This window comes from Brachyhypopomus gauderio, chromosome 13 (genome assembly GCF_052324685.1).
Source record: "Brachyhypopomus gauderio isolate BG-103 chromosome 13, BGAUD_0.2, whole genome shotgun sequence".
NCBI lineage: Eukaryota > Metazoa > Chordata > Actinopteri > Gymnotiformes > Hypopomidae > Brachyhypopomus > Brachyhypopomus gauderio.
The window spans coordinates 7,585,811-7,606,364 of NC_135223.1; the positions used below are offsets into that span (position 1 = coordinate 7,585,811).

The 20,554-nt window shown below is 42.7% G+C and overlaps 1 protein-coding gene across 3 annotated transcripts in view; it reads right to left on the bottom strand.

The window, feature by feature from the left end:
- Positions 1-17,059, bottom strand: part of LOC143473511 (BAR/IMD domain-containing adapter protein 2) — a 49,847-nt gene extending 32,788 nt beyond the window's left edge. For 2 of the 3 annotated variants that reach the window (XM_076970540.1, XM_076970538.1), the window contains exons 1-5: positions 16,666-17,059; positions 4,429-4,583; positions 4,157-4,232; positions 3,897-3,983; positions 2,861-2,922 (exon numbers count right to left, since the gene is read on the bottom strand). In XM_076970540.1, coding sequence (XP_076826655.1) covers positions 2,861-2,922; positions 3,897-3,983; positions 4,157-4,232; positions 4,429-4,476 — 273 coding nt within the window. In that variant the 5' untranslated portion in view covers positions 4,477-4,583; positions 16,666-17,059. Of the gene's footprint in view, positions 1-2,860; positions 2,923-3,896; positions 3,984-4,156; positions 4,233-4,428; positions 4,584-16,537; positions 16,553-16,665 lie in introns of those variants that run through there. The other variant, XM_076970539.1, reaches the window with a different exon arrangement.
- Positions 17,060-20,554: the final 3,495 nt, after the last annotated feature.

The following is a 20,554-nucleotide window of genomic DNA, read 5'->3' on the forward strand; positions in this document are numbered from 1 at the left end:
GCACGACCTCGCGAACCGACAGCGCGCGAGGCACTCGCGCACACGCGGAGCCACAGCGATTACGTCATTTTCGCCGCGCGGACCCTCGCGCCGCTCGCGAAGCGTCAACCAGGCAGGCTTATTTTAAGTTGTTGAGGGGGTGGCGAACATAAGTTGTTGAGCGGGGGTGGCAAACGTAACACTCGTGACGGAGTGTTTTGTCAATAGCCCTGAAATAAATGCTCCGGTTTTGTTTTGGTCCGTATCCAGTTAATCACAAATGAGATTGGTTCCGGACAGGACTGTGTTCGGGTCCGGATCCGGACCGCGGTCCGCCAGTTGAGTACCCCTGCTCTAAACAGTCCATAAAGAAGCTACAACCTGTACAAAATAGCTGCAGCTATAGTCCGAACTAAGGCTAGAAAATGTGATCATATTAGTCCTACTCTCGCGGCATTACACTGGTTTCCGATTAAATATTTGAAATTAAATTCGAATTGAATTTAAAATTCTTCTGTTAACCTATAAGGCGTTAAATGGTCTTGCCCCACAATATCTGATTGAACTCATTGTGTACTACAACCCATCTCGCCCTTTGCGCTCCCAAAATGCTGGATTTCTCCTAGTTCCAAAAATGTGTAAGACTACAGCCAGAGGCAGAGCTTTTTCCTTTAAAGCCCCTCAATTATGGAATAGCCTTCCAGCTCCAATCCGAGATTCTGACACAGTTCCAATCTTTAAATCTAGACTTAAGACTCACCTATTTAATCAAGCCTTCAGTTAATATTCCCCTTTTAAGGTGTGGGGCTCGGGGGCCCCCAGACATTGAGATCTGTTGGTAATCTGTGATGTTGATGCTGTCATCCAGCTGTGTCATGGCATCACTCTAGTTGTGACAATGACTTGACTGGAAAGAAATGTCTCAGTGAGCGCTCATGACTGTGATCACCTCTGAACCCCTCCCTTTAGTTATGCTGCTATAGATTAGCCTGCCGGAGCCACATGCTAATCACTGGCACGTGAGCTATGTATGTTTAACGAGGGGTCGTGCAGGTTCCTGCCTGAGGCCCACCGCCTGCACCGAGGGGACTGTGGCTGCTTGGCCGGGGAACAGGAGACTTGACTGTTGCTGTGGAACTGTGGAACCACCCTGCGACCACGGACTTGTGCTAACGGGCCGCCCATTTGAGGATGGGTTCCCTTTTGAGTCTTGGTCCTCCCGAGGTTTCTTCCTAATCCCCACCCTATAGGGAGTTTTTCCTCGCCACTGTCACCTTTGGCTTGCTCATTAGGGATCTGGAACCATACGATTGTAGAGCTGCTTTGGGGCAGTCATGGCCTGGCGGTTAGGGAACTGGTCTTGTGACCGGAGGGTCGTGGGTTCGATTCCCAGACCTGAGGCCATGACTGAGGTGCCCTTGAGCAAGGCACCTAACCCCAACTGCTCCCCGGGCGCCGGGCTAGAGCTGCCCACCGCTCTGGGCACGTGTGATCCACAGCCCCCTAGTAATCACTAGTGTGTGTGTGTGTGTGTGTGTTCTGACTGCACAGATGGGTCAAAAGCGGAGGACAAATTTCGATTGGGGTGTAAAAATCACAATTGACAAAATATGGCACATTTTACATTTACAACATGTGTATATAAATAAATTTGACTTAGACTTAGTTACGACCGACTTTTTTTGAATTTCAGGAGGAGCAGTGGCAGCACAGTGGAGTGTAGTGGACTGTAGTGGACTGTAGTGGAGTGTTGTGGAGTGTAGTGGTGTGTTGTGGAGTGTTGTGAAGTGTTGTGGACGATAAGCTGAGGCAGCGCAGCCTCCACCGCAGCCCATCTCGGCAACGCAATCGCTCTTTCTCACGCTGTACGCACGAGAACATTGTTAGTTTTTTTCTATACTGTATTTACGATCAAAGCATATATAAATCTAGGGTCACGCTTAACAACGAAAACTGTTTTACGATGGACTTTTCAGTCTCTAACCCCGGCGTTAAGAGGGGACTCACTCTATAACTATAGAACTACATTTGCACTACAACAGGGCTATTCAACTGGTGGCCAGATCCGACCCTTTAATGAACTTGTACCGGCCCGGCGGGCCATCTCCCCATAAATAATAATAAATATTTGATAAACCGCCGTAAAAATAAATAACATTTTATTTGCAACATTTTACGACACTGTGTCGAAATTTACTTTCGAATTTACGTTCGCGAATTTACGTTTACGTTTTACATTTACAAATTAACTTTCTGTAATTTACTTACTGTTTGCCACATACCCCCCCCCCACCACCACCACCACAATTTGACATCCACTATGACAGTATTAGGTCTGAAAATTGTCTGGCCCACAGGTCAGAGCTCTCTGCCAATTCTGCCCCGCAGAAAAATATAGTTGAATAGCCCTGCACTACAAATACGGACTTCTTGCGGGTCGCCCAATGTGGGATGGGTTCCCTTTTGAGTCTTGGTCCTCCCGAGGTTTCTTCCTAATCCCCACCATCATAGGGAGTTTTTCCTTGACACTGTCACCTCTGGCTTGCTCATTAGGGATCTGGATACGACTGTAAAGCTGCTTTGTGACAATGTGTTCAAAAAATTGCTATATAAATAAATTTGACTTGACTTGACACACCCACACACACTCTCACACTTGCACACACACACACACACACACACACACACACACACACACACACACACACACACACGCATACACATACACATGCATACACACACACACCCACTCACATACTCTCTCCCACACACCCACACCCACATTCTCTCACACTCACACACACACTTTCCCACGCACACTCTCCCAAACTTCCTCACAGATCACATATGCCCACACACCCACACACACACACACACTCACCACGTCTTCTAACTGTACTTGGATTTGCCTGTGCACTTCAGCCATCTGGAACAATGTGTCACCTAAAATTATAAACACAAAGTAGTTAATTCTTAGAATCACAAAACTGGGTAACACACACAGGAGCTTCAGCAGTCGTGGAGAAGAGACACAGTTTTATCAGACTACTGTATGATGTGATACGGAAACACTGCACCTACATGCCCCCCAAACCCCCACTGCCCCGCTTGGCATGTAGCTCTCTCTCTCTCTCTCTCTCTCTCTCTCTCTCTCTCTCTCTTTCTCTGCCCCTCCCCCTTCTCTCTCTGCCCCACCTTCTTTCTATCTGCCCTACCCTTTCTCTCTCCACCCTCCCCTCCCTCTTTCTCTCTCTGTCCTTCCGTCCTTCTCTCTCTGCCCCTCCCTTACTCATACTTTTCTCTCTCTCCTCCCCACACTGTCTCCCTCTTTCATTCTTCCCCTCCCTCTTTCTCTCCCCCAGTGTTTTCACCAGCACAATGAGATCATGTGGTGGTGTTAATCTTTCAACAAAGGCCCCACTCTCTCTGTCTGCCTCACACACACACACACACACTCTCTCGCTCTGCCTCTCACACACTCTCTCTCTGCCTCTCACACACACTCTCTCTGCCTCAAACACACACTCTCTCTCTCTGCCTCAAACACACACACACACACACACACACACACACACTCTGCCTCTCATACACACTCTCCCTCTCTGCCTCAAACACACACTCTCTCTCTCTCTGCCTCTCACACATACTCTCTATCTGCCTCAAACACACACTCTCTCTCTGCCTCAAACACACACTCTCTATCTGCCTCAAACACACACTCTCTCTCTGCCTCAAACACACACACACACACTCTCTGCCTCTCATACACACTCTCTCTCTGCCTCACACACACACACACACACACATATACACACGCATACACATACACACACACACACACTCTCTCTCTCTCTCTCTCTCTCTCTCTCTCTCTCTCTCTCTCTCTCTCACACACACACACACACACACACACTTACCAAGTTCTTTGGAGCCTTGGCTGTCACTGGCCAGTTCCCCCAGTTTGACCAATGCATCAAAGTAGCCCTTGGCTGCAACAGTTACTCCTGAGAGAGAGAGAGAGAGAGAGAGAGAGAGAGAGAGAAGGAGGGAAGGAGAGATAGGGAGAGGGGGTAGACAGAAAGAAAGAGAAAGGGAGAGAGAAACACACAGTTCACACAGCTAAATCTATGTGGAACCTAAATATGTGCCTAAATAAACAGAATGGGAGCGGCCTCACCTGTTAGAGCTTTCTCATAATGCTTCCCCATCGTGACAAAGTTCTTCAGACTGGGGTTGAACTGGTCCAGGATGCCCTGAACACAGCAGCATTCCTCAGCCACAAAACAAACTCAAATCCATAAACACTGATCCAGACCCCCATCCCCCATCAGTTAAAGTGTTCTGTCAATTAACATGATTTCATCTGATATGAAAAATTGATGCAGAATTGTACAAACATCAGCTGCTGAACCTAACGCTAACACTGCTGTTGTCGACAGTTCTATGTACCTTATAGACATTTTCTGTCATTTTGTTCAGCTCATCAGACCGTGACATCGTGCTGCTCTCACGCTTGTTTCAGCCCCTGTCGTGTAAAATCCAGGCGTAATCCAGGGCTAATCCAGGTCTAATCCAGGTCTATATGTTCAGAGATGCCACACAGGCTTGGAAACAGTGGGAGAGTGAGAGTTAATCAGATGAACTGATGAACTAAGTGTTTGTAAAGTAAAGTGACTTTATTTCCTTTTTACTCAGTGGTTTTGGATAATGCTGTAACACTGCATAAACATGTTAGATGGTCAACAGATGATCATTCAAACTGTAGTTGGTTATTTGTGTGTGCGTGTAATAAGGGTAAATTAGGCAGGCTAAATGCACAACACCTTCACATCTGCAAAGTCTCTACAAACAGGGTAACATTAGGTCATTACTATTTTTTTCCATCCTCATGAGTAGTAAGTCACATACATCAGTTACCACATATCAGTTACCTCACATCAGTTACCACATATCAGTTACCTCACATCAGTTACCACATATCAGTTACCTCACATCAGTTACCACACAAGTTACCTCACATCAGTTACCACATATAAGTTACCTCACATCAGTTACCACACAAGTTACCTCACATCAGTTACCACATATCAGTTACCTCACATCAGTTACCACACAAGTTACCTCACATCAGTTACCACATATCAGTTACCTCACATCAGTTACCTCACATCAGTTACCTCTCATCAGTTACCACATATCAGTTACCTCACATCAGTTACCACACAAGTTACCTCACATCAGTTACCACATATCAGTTACCTCACATCAGTTACCACACAAGTTACCTCACATCAGTTACCTCACATCAGTTACCACACACGTTACCTCACATCAGTTACCACATATCAGTTACCTCACATCAGTTACCACACAAGTTACCTCACATCAGTTACCACATATCAGTTACCTCGCAAGTTACCTCACATCAGTTACCACATATCAGTTACCTCACATCAGTTACCACACAAGTTACCTCACATCAGTTACCACATTCAAGTTACTCACATGTTACCACATATCAGTTACCTCAATCAATCAATCAATCAATCAAAGTTTATTTGTATAGCACTTTTAACAACTCAAGTTGTCGCAAAGCAGCTTTACAGGGTTTACAAGGTTAACAATACTATGGGTCCAGAACCCTAATGAGACCTCAGTGGTCACCAACTATTGGGTGACCCGGCCGCACAGAAAAAAAAAGTCTATTATTGACGATCAGAGTTTGAGTGATGTTTTATTTTGAAAAAGAAAAAAAATAGGGTCTGGTGAGTTTTTTTATGCGGTTTATATTTGTTTTTATGCCAGTTGTATCATTTTATTTCCTCGTATTTACCCCCATGAGAATAGTGTCTGACATGTAACCTTACCTTACATCAGTTACCTCCAGTGTTGCGAATAACGCCGTTTAAAATAATGGCGTTAGGTAATGGCGTCATTTTGTCAGTAACGGGATAATATAATTAATTACTTTTCTTGTCGTTACAACGCCGTTGACGTTACTGGTCATTAAAAGCGGTGTGTTACTATATATTGATATACTAACAGTAATGCGAGCGGGGGACCGCTGTCCAGGCTAGTGAGCAGTAACAGATCTCGATAGGTCACAGTTCTCGGTGTAACACCTGTTTAACTTAACAAGTCAGTAAGCGATTGGCTAAGGCAGCGTTATGGTAGCCAATCAGAGCCAGTGTTTTTACATGCACGCCGAAGCACACGACACAAACGGAGAAGAGGCAGAAATGGCGAGTCAGGAGCAAGCCGAAGAAAAATTATCATTTTCAAGGTGGCGATATAAACATTATTTTAGAAAATACTTGAAGTTCCTGAATGTCTACCAGACTGGGTATTTGATTTATTTAAATAAGTATAGAGGTTTAATTGTTAAGTTTACTTCTTTTGTGAACAAACCAGTCTCAGGTTGAGAGAATTTAATTTAATTTGATAGATGTAAATGCACTGTACTGTATATAGTGTAACTGTTTACTTTTGCTTCTTTTTTTTCCCAAAGATTTGGGATTTAAAAGGATTTTATCCAGCACTGGTCTGTTGATGTGCAATAAATATCAAAAGTTAAACACCTTTCTGATCTACTCATTTCAACTGACTGTGAAAACTGCTTCTTCAAAAAATCCTTATTCATTGGCATATAACTTTTTTTTTAACTGTAATGCAAATAGTTACTTTCCCTGGTAACGAGTTACTTTTATTATAGAGTAATTCAGTTACTAACTCCCAACACTGGTTGTGGTATGGTATGTTGTGGTATGGTATGTTATGGTGTGTTGTGGTATGGTGTGGTGTGGTATGGTGTGGTGTGGTATGGTGCGTTGTGGTGTTATGTGGTATGGTGTGTTCAGCTACATGATGTGGTCAGCTTGGAGGTTGAATTTTCTGATGGACAATCGGCAAATCAGAGTTCACTGATTAATTTGCCATAAAAGTACATTTTCTTTAGTTGTTTACATTTGAATAATACTAACTCCTTGCTGTAAAATGCCTCTGAAAACATTTTATATTTGTTGGAACAAAACTGCTACTGCTACGGAAAATTTGCTCTTTTGTATGTGATGGGGCCATTCCTCCCCCTGCCTCCTTTTTTTCCTTTTTTGTACAAGTTTTCTAATAGGCAGCACTTTTCCATTTCAGTTTATATTTCTCTTTAAAAGTGAAGAGCTGTAGAGTTTGGCAGCCTGTATTTTTGTTTATAAATAAAGGTGTTGACGTTGTGACGGGTAGTGTGAGCAACTTAAAAAGGAAGCGATCACGCCAAGTCTCAGGGAAAGAGGATGGTTTAATAGAAAGTGCGCAAACCAAAAACCCGTGACATTATTCCAGATTAAGGAAATAATAACCAGCAGTCAACTGGTACAAAGACAAGACATATATAGATGAACAAACGGCCCTCAGGTGAGACGGATCACGGGTCCCGCCCACCTGAAGGACGAACATCACGTGACCAAAAACAGGACATCTGCCGCAATAAACGGGGGCGACCGGCAGGGGGCCCCCCCACAACGTGACAGACCCCCCCACCAAAGCCGCACTCCCCTCCGGATGAGCGGCTTACAGCGGCAGCACACAAAACACAACAAAGGGGCGGGAGGGCGGGGACAAGACAGGGACCCGTTCCCTGCCGTCCTGAGCTGAAACACAAAACAAAACACATAAGCTCCTCGTCACAGGACGCAGACCAGGCAGGGACCCGTTCCCTGCAGTCCTGGAGCTGAAAACATAACACATAGGTTAGCTCGCCTCCTGGGCGGGACCCTGGACCAACGGGGCCATCAACTAGACGATAACCATGCCCCGGTCGGTCACAGGGCCCTCGCGCCCTAACCGGCCTTAGGCCGCTTAAGCCCCACTGCTGTGTGCGGACCGGGAGCACATGGCCCAACACACGTCACAGGTGTGGATGTGTGCAGGCCGCCACACTGGGGCGCGGCCACGGCTTCCACCAACCACCTCCCGAACCTACCTCCTCGCTCTGAGCTGACCCCTGCCCTTTTCGCTAGGGGTCACCCCAGACTCCTGGGGAGTGAACCCCTCCCGCCCCTCATCTTAAGGTGGACTCCTCCACCCAACCCAGGAGCGCCAGAGACCAGGGCCCTGGCAATCCGCATCAGGGACACGCTGGTCACCCCAAGCTTGAAGGGGAGGGTCTCCGCCTGGAGACCCCACTAGGTCCGGGAGTGCCGCAGACCACCACCAGGAGCGACCTGCAACACATCACACACACACACACACAGACGACACACAACATATAACACGCACTGCCCTGACCTTTGCACCCCCTTATACCCAGGGGCGAGGGGACCCCTTCTTGGCATGAGGAGACACCCTGTCCATACACCCCAGGCATCCTCAGCCTACAAAGGGGTACAGGGGCTCCTCCCTGCTCAGGGGTCCCTCCCAAAGGCCAGTTCTCCCTAAGGAGCAGCGCCTTCTGAGCCACATGCCGTGGCTCAGGAACCCCATAGCTCCCCCCGAAAAACATATTTAGGGGGGCCCCTCCGGGGAACAACAAAACAAAAAACACAGACACAAGATAAAACACACACGCACCTAAGATGCCCTCCGTGCCACTGGACCTCAAATGGGCCCCTCCCCACACACAGAGAAGAGGGGTGCAAGAGAGGAATTACATAAAACAAAGCACGCTACACTCTAGGACAAAACAAACACGCAAAGACAGAACACAAACAAACGGACAGGACCCACCGATGCGCGCGCTCTGTGGAACGTGACACGCCTACTCCAGCTCTCTCTCTCTCTCACCGTTTTCCCAACGGGATCCGCAGATCTTTGGAGAGAGAGAGCTATACGCGAGCGGCTTGCGCGTCACACCCCCAGCGACGCGTCTCTCGGGCTCGCAGTCGCTCAACCCCATCACCACGGGATATCGGGTGAGCGAGGCGAAAGGAGCCGAGAGATTCGCGTCACATGCGTTCTAGCGCGCAGCACGAATCCACACATTAGTAAAGGTTAACTTCTCTGCTTAAAATTAATAACTCGGGTTTATATTGTTAATTAAATTAACATCCAGTTTTCATTTCCAACCATTATTCAACATCTGTCTAACATTGGATCTTGATGAAAACCTGACATCGGTTTTCGACAAATATCTGACTTTGATTTCCAACTGAAATTCAATGTCTATCTATTCTTAGAGTTTAATGTCAAGATAACTTTGGGGTGTAACGTTAGCTTGACTTATTTCCAACTTCAGTCAAATGTCTAAATAACATTAAAAACATTGTTGGTTTTTGACTGATAATCCAACTTTTGTTTCTAACCAAAAATGAACATCTGTCCAGTAGTGAAGTTTGAGGTCAACCTAACTGACTGATAACCAACCCTAATTTTATGTCTCCATAACGTTAGATCTTGACGTCAACCCGATTTTCATTTTCAACTAAAATGTAACGCTTATATAACGTTGGAGCTTGTCGTCAACCTGATGTTAATTTTTGAGCGAATTCAACGTCTCCTCAACGTTGGATGTTGATGTTAATATGACGTTGGGTTTTGACGTCAACCCGATTTTCATTTTCAACTAAATTTAAACGTCTGACCAACGTTGGAGGTCAACGTCTGGCTGACATTGAAGTGACGTCCTGTGCCTGCTGGGAATACAATAACGTGTTGTATATATATATATATTTGACTTGACTTGAGTTCTGAAACACCTTAAAATAAATAGAATATGAAGCATTTATGGCGAGGCGAACAGAAGAGGAGAGCACAATGTCAGGTGCTGCAGCTAGGGCAAGACAGACGTCTCAGGCAGAGTCCTTCGGTTCTGCAGGCAGGCACTATCCAGGTACAGAGGGATAAAATGTTGAGCTTTAAGCAGCACTAGTTAATTTAGACAAAAGCCAAAAACAAAAGTTATGACAATTTTTTCATGAATCAATTACACAAATTTTGTACAGAAGAAGCATCTAGCTAGCCAGATACCATTAGCTAGCTAGCTAGCTAGCTGCAGACATTAGGGTTGCCATCATTCCCTAAAATCCAAAATCATCTTTTATTTGGAAATGAAATATTGTGTTTTGTTGATACTGGGCCAATTTTTTCTGTATTTCCAAAAATGTCCAATACATGTAATTTGATCCCTTCCAAAAATATATAAATAAATAAAGATCTGCCAATCATACAATAACGCCCCCCTCCCTTCGCACGCATACACATACAACCCCTCTACAAGGGGGCTAGTTAGTAGCAGGTGTCATGCAACTGTTTTGGGTGTTTCAGCTAGCTAGCCAGGTGTTATTTCCATTTCTGCTGCTTGAAGAAAAGAAAGTCTATACAGTATGTCATAATTATAAATTAGTATCTCATAGCTACGACTTACACTCTCATTAGCATGAGTGAATGTTATGATTCCGAGACCAGCCCCATCATGTGTTTTTCCCTGTGATTTTACATCGTTTGAAGATGATTTCCCAGGAGCAGCAACACTCACAAGATGCCTGGGATAGATGATTGTGAATCTCTAGCCTTTGTCCATAGTGGAAGACCAAGGTTTCCAAGAATTTGTGAGAGCTCATTGACCCAAAATATAATCTCCCAGGAAGAAAAAAACTCATCTTGTAAATATGTTTCATGAATGCAAAGGCCAAGTAAGGGCATCTTTGCAAAATGCTTCTAGTGTTGTACTTAGTGTTGGACTTCAGTGTCCACAGAGGCATATTTGACTGTAACATGTCATCTCATTGAAAACTGGCAAATGATGGAATTTGTTTTGGAAACCCATACTTTCTATGGACAGCATACAGCAGAGAATATAAATTTAGCGCTTAAAGGCATCATAAGAAGAATGGGGAATAACTGACAAGGTTACTGCCATTGTGACAGACAGTGGTGCAAATATGGTTGCTGCAGTGCACAAGGCTGGATGGAGGCATCATCCATGTTTTGCACATACACTGAATTAAATTATAAAAGACCAATATTTAAATTTTGTTTTTAATTTAGTCTTTTTTGGTTTTTCTGTTGTATTAGCTCAGCTATTTTGTAAATGTAAATAGGCTTACCTCAAAATACTCTGTGGTGGACAGTAACAAAGTAAATGTAATTTGTTACTGTACTTAAGTAAATTGTTTGTGTTTTTTTTACTTTACTCAAGTATTTCCCTTTTTTGTAACTTTTACTTTTACTCCACTACATTTGAAAATGAAATATCTTACTTTTTACTCCACTATATTATGCGAAAGCTGTCATTGCTTCAGGCTTCATGTGTTCAACAAAGTAACGTCAAAACAAAAGAAGCGCAAAGCATGTGCACCAATCAGCGTACAGTTCAACGGTGCTGCAAGCGCACCAATCAGCATACAGTTCAACGGTAATGCAAGCGCACCAATCAGCGTACAGTTAAACAGTAATGTAAGCGCACCAATCAGCGTACAGTTCAACGGTAATACAAGCGCACCAATCAGTGTACAGTTCAACGGTAATACAAGCGCACCAATCAGCGTACAGTTCAACTATAATGCAAGCGCACCAGTGTACAGTTCAACGGTAATACAAGTGCACCAATCAGCGTACAACAGCATACAAGTCTGAAAGAAAATATACCTACTCAAAATGGATCAATCTACTGATTGTAACGCGCCACACAATCCATGGCCTCTTTTTAAGTAGTCGAGGAAAAAAAGACTCATTCGTTTTCAAGTGTCTTCTCTGCCTGCCTCAGTATCATATGATTTCTTCGTATGTATCATATGAAATCTTTATTTTATTCATCAAATAGAAAGAGATTGATATCTGGATTTTCAATTGCAAATAAATCTTTAACCAAAATATTGCTTGCTCGCAAAAAGTTACTTCATAGCCACTTGATCCTACCAAATAGAAATTACATGCCTTCTGTGTTTTCTGCTTATGATAATACTTAAGTACATTTGAAGGCCAATACTTTTGTACTTTTACTCAAGTGGAAGTCTAAAGGGAGGACTTCTACTTGTACTGGAGTAAAGTTTTACCTTGGGTATCTGTAATTTTACTCAAGTACGTGGTTTGTGTACTTCGTAAAAATTACTCTGATAAATTACTCTGATGTCTTATATTGTTTATGAAGCTATGATTTGAAATGCAAAAAGTATTTGCACAAAGTATCGGTATCAGTACCATCCTCAATTTTACTCAGTATCTTATCGGAAAGAAAATCTGTGGTATCGAACATCACTAGTGACCAGTGTTGGCCAGAGGAGGATGGGTTCCCCGCTGAGCAGGCTAATCAGGAGATTCGTGAGGATTCCCGATGGGCCGGCTCATGTCAATTTCTAGTTTGGGCCGACTGGAAAAAGTGGGCCGGATTTGGGCATGAAACTCCCGGGCTGAAAAAGGGTCTTGGTTCCTCTCAAGGTTTCTTCCTCATCCTCTTAGGATGTTTTTTCTTGTCACTGTCACCACTGGCTTGCTCATTTGGGGCTTGATGGCTGTAGTGATAGATGTTGTGATGGACATACTGATGGATGTAGTGATGGATATAGTGATAGATGTTGTGAGGGATGTAGTGATAGATGTTGTGATGGATGTAGTGATAGATGTTGTGATGGATGTAGTGAGGGATGTAGTGATAGATGTTGTGATGGATTTAGTGATGGATGTAGTGATGGATATAGTGATGGATGTAGTGATGGATGTAGTGATGGATGTTGTGATGGATGTAGTGATGAATGTAGTGATGGATGTAGTGATGAATGTAGTGATGGATGTAGTGATGGATGTAGTAATGAATGTAGTGATGGATGCAGTGATGAATGTAGTGATGGATTTAGTGATGGATGTAGTGATGATTGTAGTGTTAGATGTAGTGATGGATGTAGTGATGAATGTAGTGATGGATGTAGTGATGAATGTAGTGATGGATGTAGTGATGAATGTAGTGATGGATGTAGTGATGAATGTAGTGATGAATGTAGTGATGGATGTAGTGATGAATGTAGTGATGGATGTAGTAATGAATGTAGTGATGGATGTAGTAATGAATGTAGTGATGGATGTAGTGATGGATGTAGTGATGAATGTAGTGATGAATGTAGTGATGGATTTAGTGATGGATGTAGTGATGAATGTAGTGATGAATGTAGTGATGGATGTAGTGATGAATGTAGTGATGGATGTAGTAATGAATGTAGTGATGAATGTAGTGATGGATGTAGTGATGGATGTAGTGATGAATGTAGTGATGAATGTAGTGATGGATGTAGTGATGGATGTGATGAATGTAGTGATGAATGTAGTGATGGATTTAGTGATGGATGTAGTGATGATTGTAGTGTTAGATGTAGTGATGGATGTAGTAATGAATGTAGTGATGAATGTAGTAATGAATGTAGTGATGGATGTAGTGATGAATATATTGATGAATGTATTGTTAGATGTAGTGATGGATGTAGTGATGGATGTAGTGATGGATGTAGTGATGAATGTAGTGATGGATGTAGTGATGAATGTAGTAATGAATGTAGTGATGGATGTAGTGATGGATGTAGTGATGAATGTAGTGATGGATGTAGTGATGAATGTAGTAATGAATGTAGTGATGGATGTAGTGATGGATGTAGTGATGGATGTAGTGATGAATGTAGTGATGGATGTAGTGATGGATGTAGTGATGAATGTAGTAATGAATGTAGTGATGGATGTAGTGATGGATGTAGTGATGAATGTAGTGATGAATGTAGTGATGGATGTAGTTATGAATGTAGTGATGGATGTAGTGATGGATGTAGTGGTGGATGTAGTGATGGATGTAGTGATGAATGTAGTGATGAATGTAGTGATGGATGTAGTGGTGGATGTAGTGGTGGATGTAGTGATAGATGTAGGGATGGATGTAGTGATGAATGTAGTGATGGATGTAGTTATGAATGTAGTGATGGATGTAGTGATAGATGTAGTGTTAGATGTAGTGATGGATGTAGTGATGAATGTAGTGATGGATGTAGTTATGAATGTAGTGATGGATGTAGTGATGAATGTAGTGATGGATGTAGTTATGAATGTAGTGATGGATGTAGTGGTGGATGTAGTGGTGGATGTAGTGATGGATGTAGTGATGAATATAGTGATGAATGTAGTGATGAATGTAGTGATGGATGTAGTTATGAATGTAGTGATGGATGTAGTGGTGGATGTAGTGGTGGATGTAGTGATGGATGTAGTGATGAATGTAGTGATGGATGTAGTTATGAATGTAGTGATGGATGTAGTGATGGATGTAGTGATGAATGTAGTGATGGATGTAGTGATGAATGTAGTGATGGATGTAGTAATGAATGTAGTGATGGATGTAGTGATGAATGTAGTAATGAATGTAGTGATGGATGTAGTGATGGATGTAGTGATGAATGTAGTGATGGATGTAGTGATGGATGTAGTGATGGATGTAGTGATGAATGTAGTGATGGATGTAGTTATGAATGTAGTGATGGATGTAGTGATGGATGTAGTGATGAATGTAGTGATGGATGTAGTGATGAATGTAGTGACAGATGTAGTGATGGATGTAGTAATGAATGTAGTGATGAATGTAGTGATGAATGTAGTGATGGATGTAGTGATGGATGTAGTGATGAATGTAGTGATGGATGTAGTTATGAATGTAGTGATGAATGTATTGTTAGATGTAGTGATGGATGTAGTGATGTAGTAATGAATGTAGTGATGGATGTAGTGATGGATGTAGTGATGAATGTAGTGATGAATGTATTGTTAGATGTAGTGATGGATGTAGTGATGAATGTAGTGATGAATGTAGTGATGGATGTAGTAATGAATTTAGTGATGGATGTAGTGATGGATGTAGTGATGAATGTAGTGATGGATGTAGTAATGAATGTAGTGATGGATGTAGTGATGAATGTAGTGATGGATGTAGTGATGTAGTAATGAATGTAGTGATGGATGTAGTGATGAATGTAGTGATGGATGTAGTGATGAATGTATTGTTAGATGTAGTGATGGATGTAGTGATGAATGTAGTGATGAATGTAGTGATGGATGTAGTAATGAATGTAGTGATGGATGTAGTGATGAATGTAGTGATGGATGTAGTGATGTAGTAATGAATGTAGTGATGGATGTAGTAATGAATGTAGTGATGGATGTAGTGATGTAGTAATGAATGTAGTGATGAATGTAGTGATGGATGTAGTGATGTAGTAATGAATGTAGTGATGGATGTAGTGATGAATGTAGTGTTAGATGTAGTGATAGATGTTGTGATGGATGTAGTGATGAATGTAGTGATGGATGTAGTGATGGATGTAGTGATGAATGTAGTGATGGATGTAGTAATGAATGTAGTGATGGATGTAGTGATGTAGTAATGAATGTAGTGATGAATGTAGTGATGGATGTAGTGATGGATGTAGTGATGTAGTAATGAATGTAGTGATGGATGTAGTGATGAATGTAGTGATGAATGTAGTGTTAGATGTAGTGATAGATGTTGTGATGGATGTAGTGATGAATGTAGTGATGGATGTAGTGATGGATGTAGTGATGAATGTAGTGATGAATGTAGTGATGGATGTAGTAATGAATTTAGTGATGGATGTAGCTCCAGGAATACCAAGAGCTGAGAGAAAAGCCTGAAAAGATGTGAAAGGTGAAAGTGACAGTGGTTCCCATAGTAATATGAACAGCTAAGATACTGCAGGACCCTCAAGCTTCCAGACCTTGGTTAGATGATCTGAGCTTGAAGGAGAAAGAGACCGTCCAGAGGAGGGCCAGTGGGGAATTTTTTATATATGTTTACTCTGTGTCATATCAAGCATTCTGAGTATAAATGTATATGAAGACAATGACTCAGTTCCTGGTGAGTTTTTACCAGTAACGCCAGTAAGGACTGTAGTACAGTGTGTGTATGATATTCCAGGGGAAAACTGCAGTGTACTGTAGTTACAGATGTAGAGGCAATAAAAATTACAATGTAGTGCACAAGGTTTCCAGAGTAACAGGACATTTCAGACCGAGGTCCTTCCGCTAATACCAAACAGTTCAAATACCAAAGTTCTCGATCGGATCGTGCTGGTGTGTTTTTTCATGACACGCTCCTACAGTAATTAAAATGTTATATTATTTAAATCGTATTCCTTGTTTTGTTTGAGACACCTGTTGTGAATTACGGAGGGAACGTGAGCACTGCTCGCCTTTTAAATATCGCGGAGATGACTACACTCCCCGGGGTTATTTAAGAGAAAACAACAATGTCTGTAATCACTACATGTCTGTTCATTAACCAGTTTGGAACAGTTATGGTTGTTTCAGGAGTGAAGACGGCAGCGCGCCCTGTAGCACCCGTTAAAACCGTTAAAAACAACACGATTATAATGGGCACTACATCAAAAACGAATATTACAACCTAACCGTTAGAACATACCAAGACACCCAACGGATTGACGTGAAAACAAAGTGTTTAAGTTTAGGCTACATAATTCTGCAAAACGCAAACGGACAAACCGATTTTTCCTCACGAACATGAGAAAAAACACCTGTTGATCTGTTTGGTCAAAGCGTTGCGGCGCATCAGGGTGTGAACACTTACCGGGACACTTTCACCAGGGTATGAACACTTACCGGGACACTTTCACCAGGGTTTGAACACTTACCGGGACACTTTCACCAGGGTATGAACACTTACCGGGACACTTTCACCAGGGTGTGAACACTTACCGGGACACTTTCACCGGGCCTCCTCGCCGCGCTCCGACGGTTCTTTCTTTCTTCGCTCGCTCTACTTTTCTCTACTTTTTCTCGATTGTGGGGGGTAGAAAACCTACCACTGTGCTAAATCCACCTCCCCATCTCCCCTCCCTCTCTGTCTTCCTGCCTCCCCCAATTTTACTCGCGCGAATCGAGGTCAGATATTTGGATCCGTCCAGTACCACCGCGCATTGTTCACCAGATTACGCTCAGCACCTCACGCGCTCATTAAAGGGGTAGTTTTACACGAACCCGTGAGGGATACGGGGCAGATACTGGTTAAGTGCCCCCGCACTGTTCGGTGCACAAGTACCTCAATCACTCTTTCCCGGACAATATCCTCTCTCTCTCTCTCTCCCTCACTCTGAATGAATAACAATGAGGTAACGAGACGAGGCTCTGAATAATGAGAATAATGACCAGGACTTTTTAAAGCCCCACTGCCCGACCCCGGCGCCATTTGTTGGACCACCGACCCAGTGTTTCTGATTCAGAGTAGTGTAAACCCCGTCCCACACTTAAATTACATATTCGGCTGTTCAAATGCTTTTGCAGTAGATTGATGTGATTTCGCATTATTTTTCTAAGAGCAGTGATGTGTGACTATCTCAATCCCAGTCTAAGGGGTGATTATAAAAACTGTCGCGTCCACTGTGAGATGAACTCGGGTTATTCTGCCATCGTCTCCGGACCTCCGGTCCCGTTCCGAGTCACCAGCAGCATACCGAACTGGACGGACGGAGCTGCTTTACTAAATCAACAGTCTGCATACAAGGTCACAAAATGTCGCGAACATCAAGACGTTCACAACATCTTTCTCATTTTGTACTTGTTGAAAAACGACGCATAAAACAGCCAAATTATTTCCCTTTCAGAAGCTCCCAGAGCAGTAAATGTGTGGTATCTGTTTAGTAAGATCATATGATCAAACGCTAATACCACAGAGTGATTCCCTATTAGAGATCAGACCCAAACTAACCCAGCCGAACCGTGTCCCTCCGCCACAGCGCAGCCCAACATGGGGCCTCTACTCCACAACCTTTACGTGCCCTTGTTTTTATTAGTAACGAACAGTAGTAGCTCTGTGATACACTAAAACATTACTAGCCATAATTTGCCTCTCATCATTTAAGCGTGTAGCTATAGAGGTCCATGTTAATAACTGAATGTTTCGGCTATTTAAAGTGGTTTCTCTTGCTCAGGCACTTGCATCAAATTTTAATTCCGGAAAAATAATATTTGTTTTTTTATCCACGGTAGGAATGTTTTACGGACTTTTTGACTAATCAGTTAATTTGTTAACTGATGAGAACACTCATTAAATTCTCTTATGAGTTCATCAAAGATCATTTAAATTGTGAGTTGTTTGTGATAAGCGGACATACACTACCGCAATCATGTGAAGGTTAGCATGAGCATTGGTAAATCAACATTTGGACCTGCATTATTTCACCACCACGTCTTGATGGCGGTGTGGGAGCTGCGTTTGGATCAGTATGCACACCCACAGTTCAGTAGATGTCACGTGTGTATCTGTTTAGCAAGTCTATTCACTCCTCACAGAAAGAGTCTTAGAGCACAGGAAGAATAGAACCCGACCTTACTCCTGTTACCATTGGTCCAAACTACAAACAAAGTGTACAAAGCATTTCGGGACACCTTAGTGTTGATTTATTATCTCTTATTAAAATCAAACACCAGGATGTATATTGACATGACTGTCTACATGAGCCATCTGATTAAGAGTGTTAAAACACACACTAGTCCCACGTTAGCCATCTGATTAACAGTGTTATAACACACACTGTAGTCCCACATGTTAGCCATCTGATTAAGAGTGTTAAAACATACACACTGTAGTCCCGCACATTAATCATCTTGTTAAGAGTGTTAAAACACACAATGTAGTCCCACACGTTAGCCATCTGATTAAGATCTTAATCAGATGGCTAACGTATGGGACTACAGTGTGTATGTTTTAACACTCTTAATCAGAAGACTAACGTGTGGGACTATAGTGTGTGTTATAACACTCTTAATCAGATGGCTAACGTGTGGGACTACAGTGTGTGTTATAACACTCGAGTGTTACCGTTCCACCACATCCCAAAGGTGCTCTATTGGATTGAGATCTGGTTACTGTGGAGGCCATTACTTGTGTTCAAGAAACCAGTCTGAGATGATTCGCGCTTTATGACATGGCATGTTAGAAGAAGATGGGTACACTGTGGTCATAAAGGGATGGACATGGTCAGCAACAATACTCAGGTTGCTGTGGCATTGACACAGTGTGTGCCAGGAAAATATCCCCCACACCATTGCACGACCACCACCACCAGCCTGAACCGTTGATACAAGGCAGGATGGATCCATGCTTTCATGTTGTTGATGCCAAATTCTGACCATCCAAATGTTGCGGCAGAAATCGAGACTCATCAGACCAGGCAACATTTTTCCAATCTTCTATTGTCCAATTTTGGTGAGCCTGTGTTAATTGTAGCCTCAGTTTCCTGTTCTTAGTTGACAGGAGTGTCACCCGGTGTGGTCTTCTGCTGCTGTAGCCCATCCACCTCAAGGTTTGACATGTTGGGCATTCAGAGATGCTCTTCTGTATGCCTTGGTTGTAATGATTATTTGATTGAGTTACTGTTGCTGTTCTATCAGCACGAACCAGTCTGGTCATTCTCCTCTGACCTCTGGCATCAAGAAGGCATTTGTGCCCACAGAACTGCTGCTCACTGGATATTTTCTGTTTTTCGGACCATTCTCTGTAAACCCTAGAGATAGTTGTGCGTAAAAATCCCAGTAGATCAGCAGTTTCTGAAATACTCAGATCAGTCCATCTGGCACCAACAACCATGCCATGTTCAAAGTCACTTAAATCACCTTTCTTCCCCATTCTGATGCTCGGTTTGAACTGCAGCAGATCGTCTTGGCCATGTCTACATTCCTTAATGCATTCAGTTGCTTGTTCAATTTCCTAGAATGTGTTCATGAATTTCCTAGAAGGTATTCATGTCATGCTCAGAGCCTCAGAGTAGGAAAGGTCACGACATTCGGACCAGAGGTTTGGTATTATAGTGTATTCAGATTCCAGTGCAAACAAAATGCATATATATGTGTGTATTTTGACACAGATACAGACACACAGTACAAAAATGTGAATGAGAGCTTTGTACATTGTATACATTGTAATGTATTTAATGATATAACAATTAGATGATCTACTCAACTGTATATATTTACATAATTCAATTGAATTGAATTGAATCAACTTTATTTATCCCCAAGGGGGCAATTAATATTGGGCACAACATCACAAGACAGACAAACAAACAAACATGAGTACCAATCACAAGCAAGGAGTCTAATATCCAAAGATAAATATCAGTGTTCATTTAGTAGTCTAATGGCTTCAGGAACAAAGGTCACTCTCCGCCGAACAGTCCGACATCTAGGACAACGATACCTATGGCCATGAGGCAAAAGTTCAAACTCATAATGAAGAGCATGTGAAGGATCATTAATAATAGACCGACCTTTCTTCAGTGTAAACTGTTTGTGCAATGCACTCAAATATCTAAGTGGGAGTCTGACAATTTTTGAACATGTAGATATTAAATACTGCAACCGTTTCCTATTTTTTAAGCTCAGAGACTGAAACCAACAGATAAAAGAAAATGAAACAACACTCTCAATAAAAGAACAATAAAATGTAAACAACACAGATGTATCAACAGAAAAAGACTTAAGCTTCCTGTGACATGGTCGTAAGTGTACCTTGAGCGCAATACCATCACGCCCACTGTAGGTGGGGCTTGGCGCCAAAGGGGGGCGATAAAAGGGAGCACACCGTGGT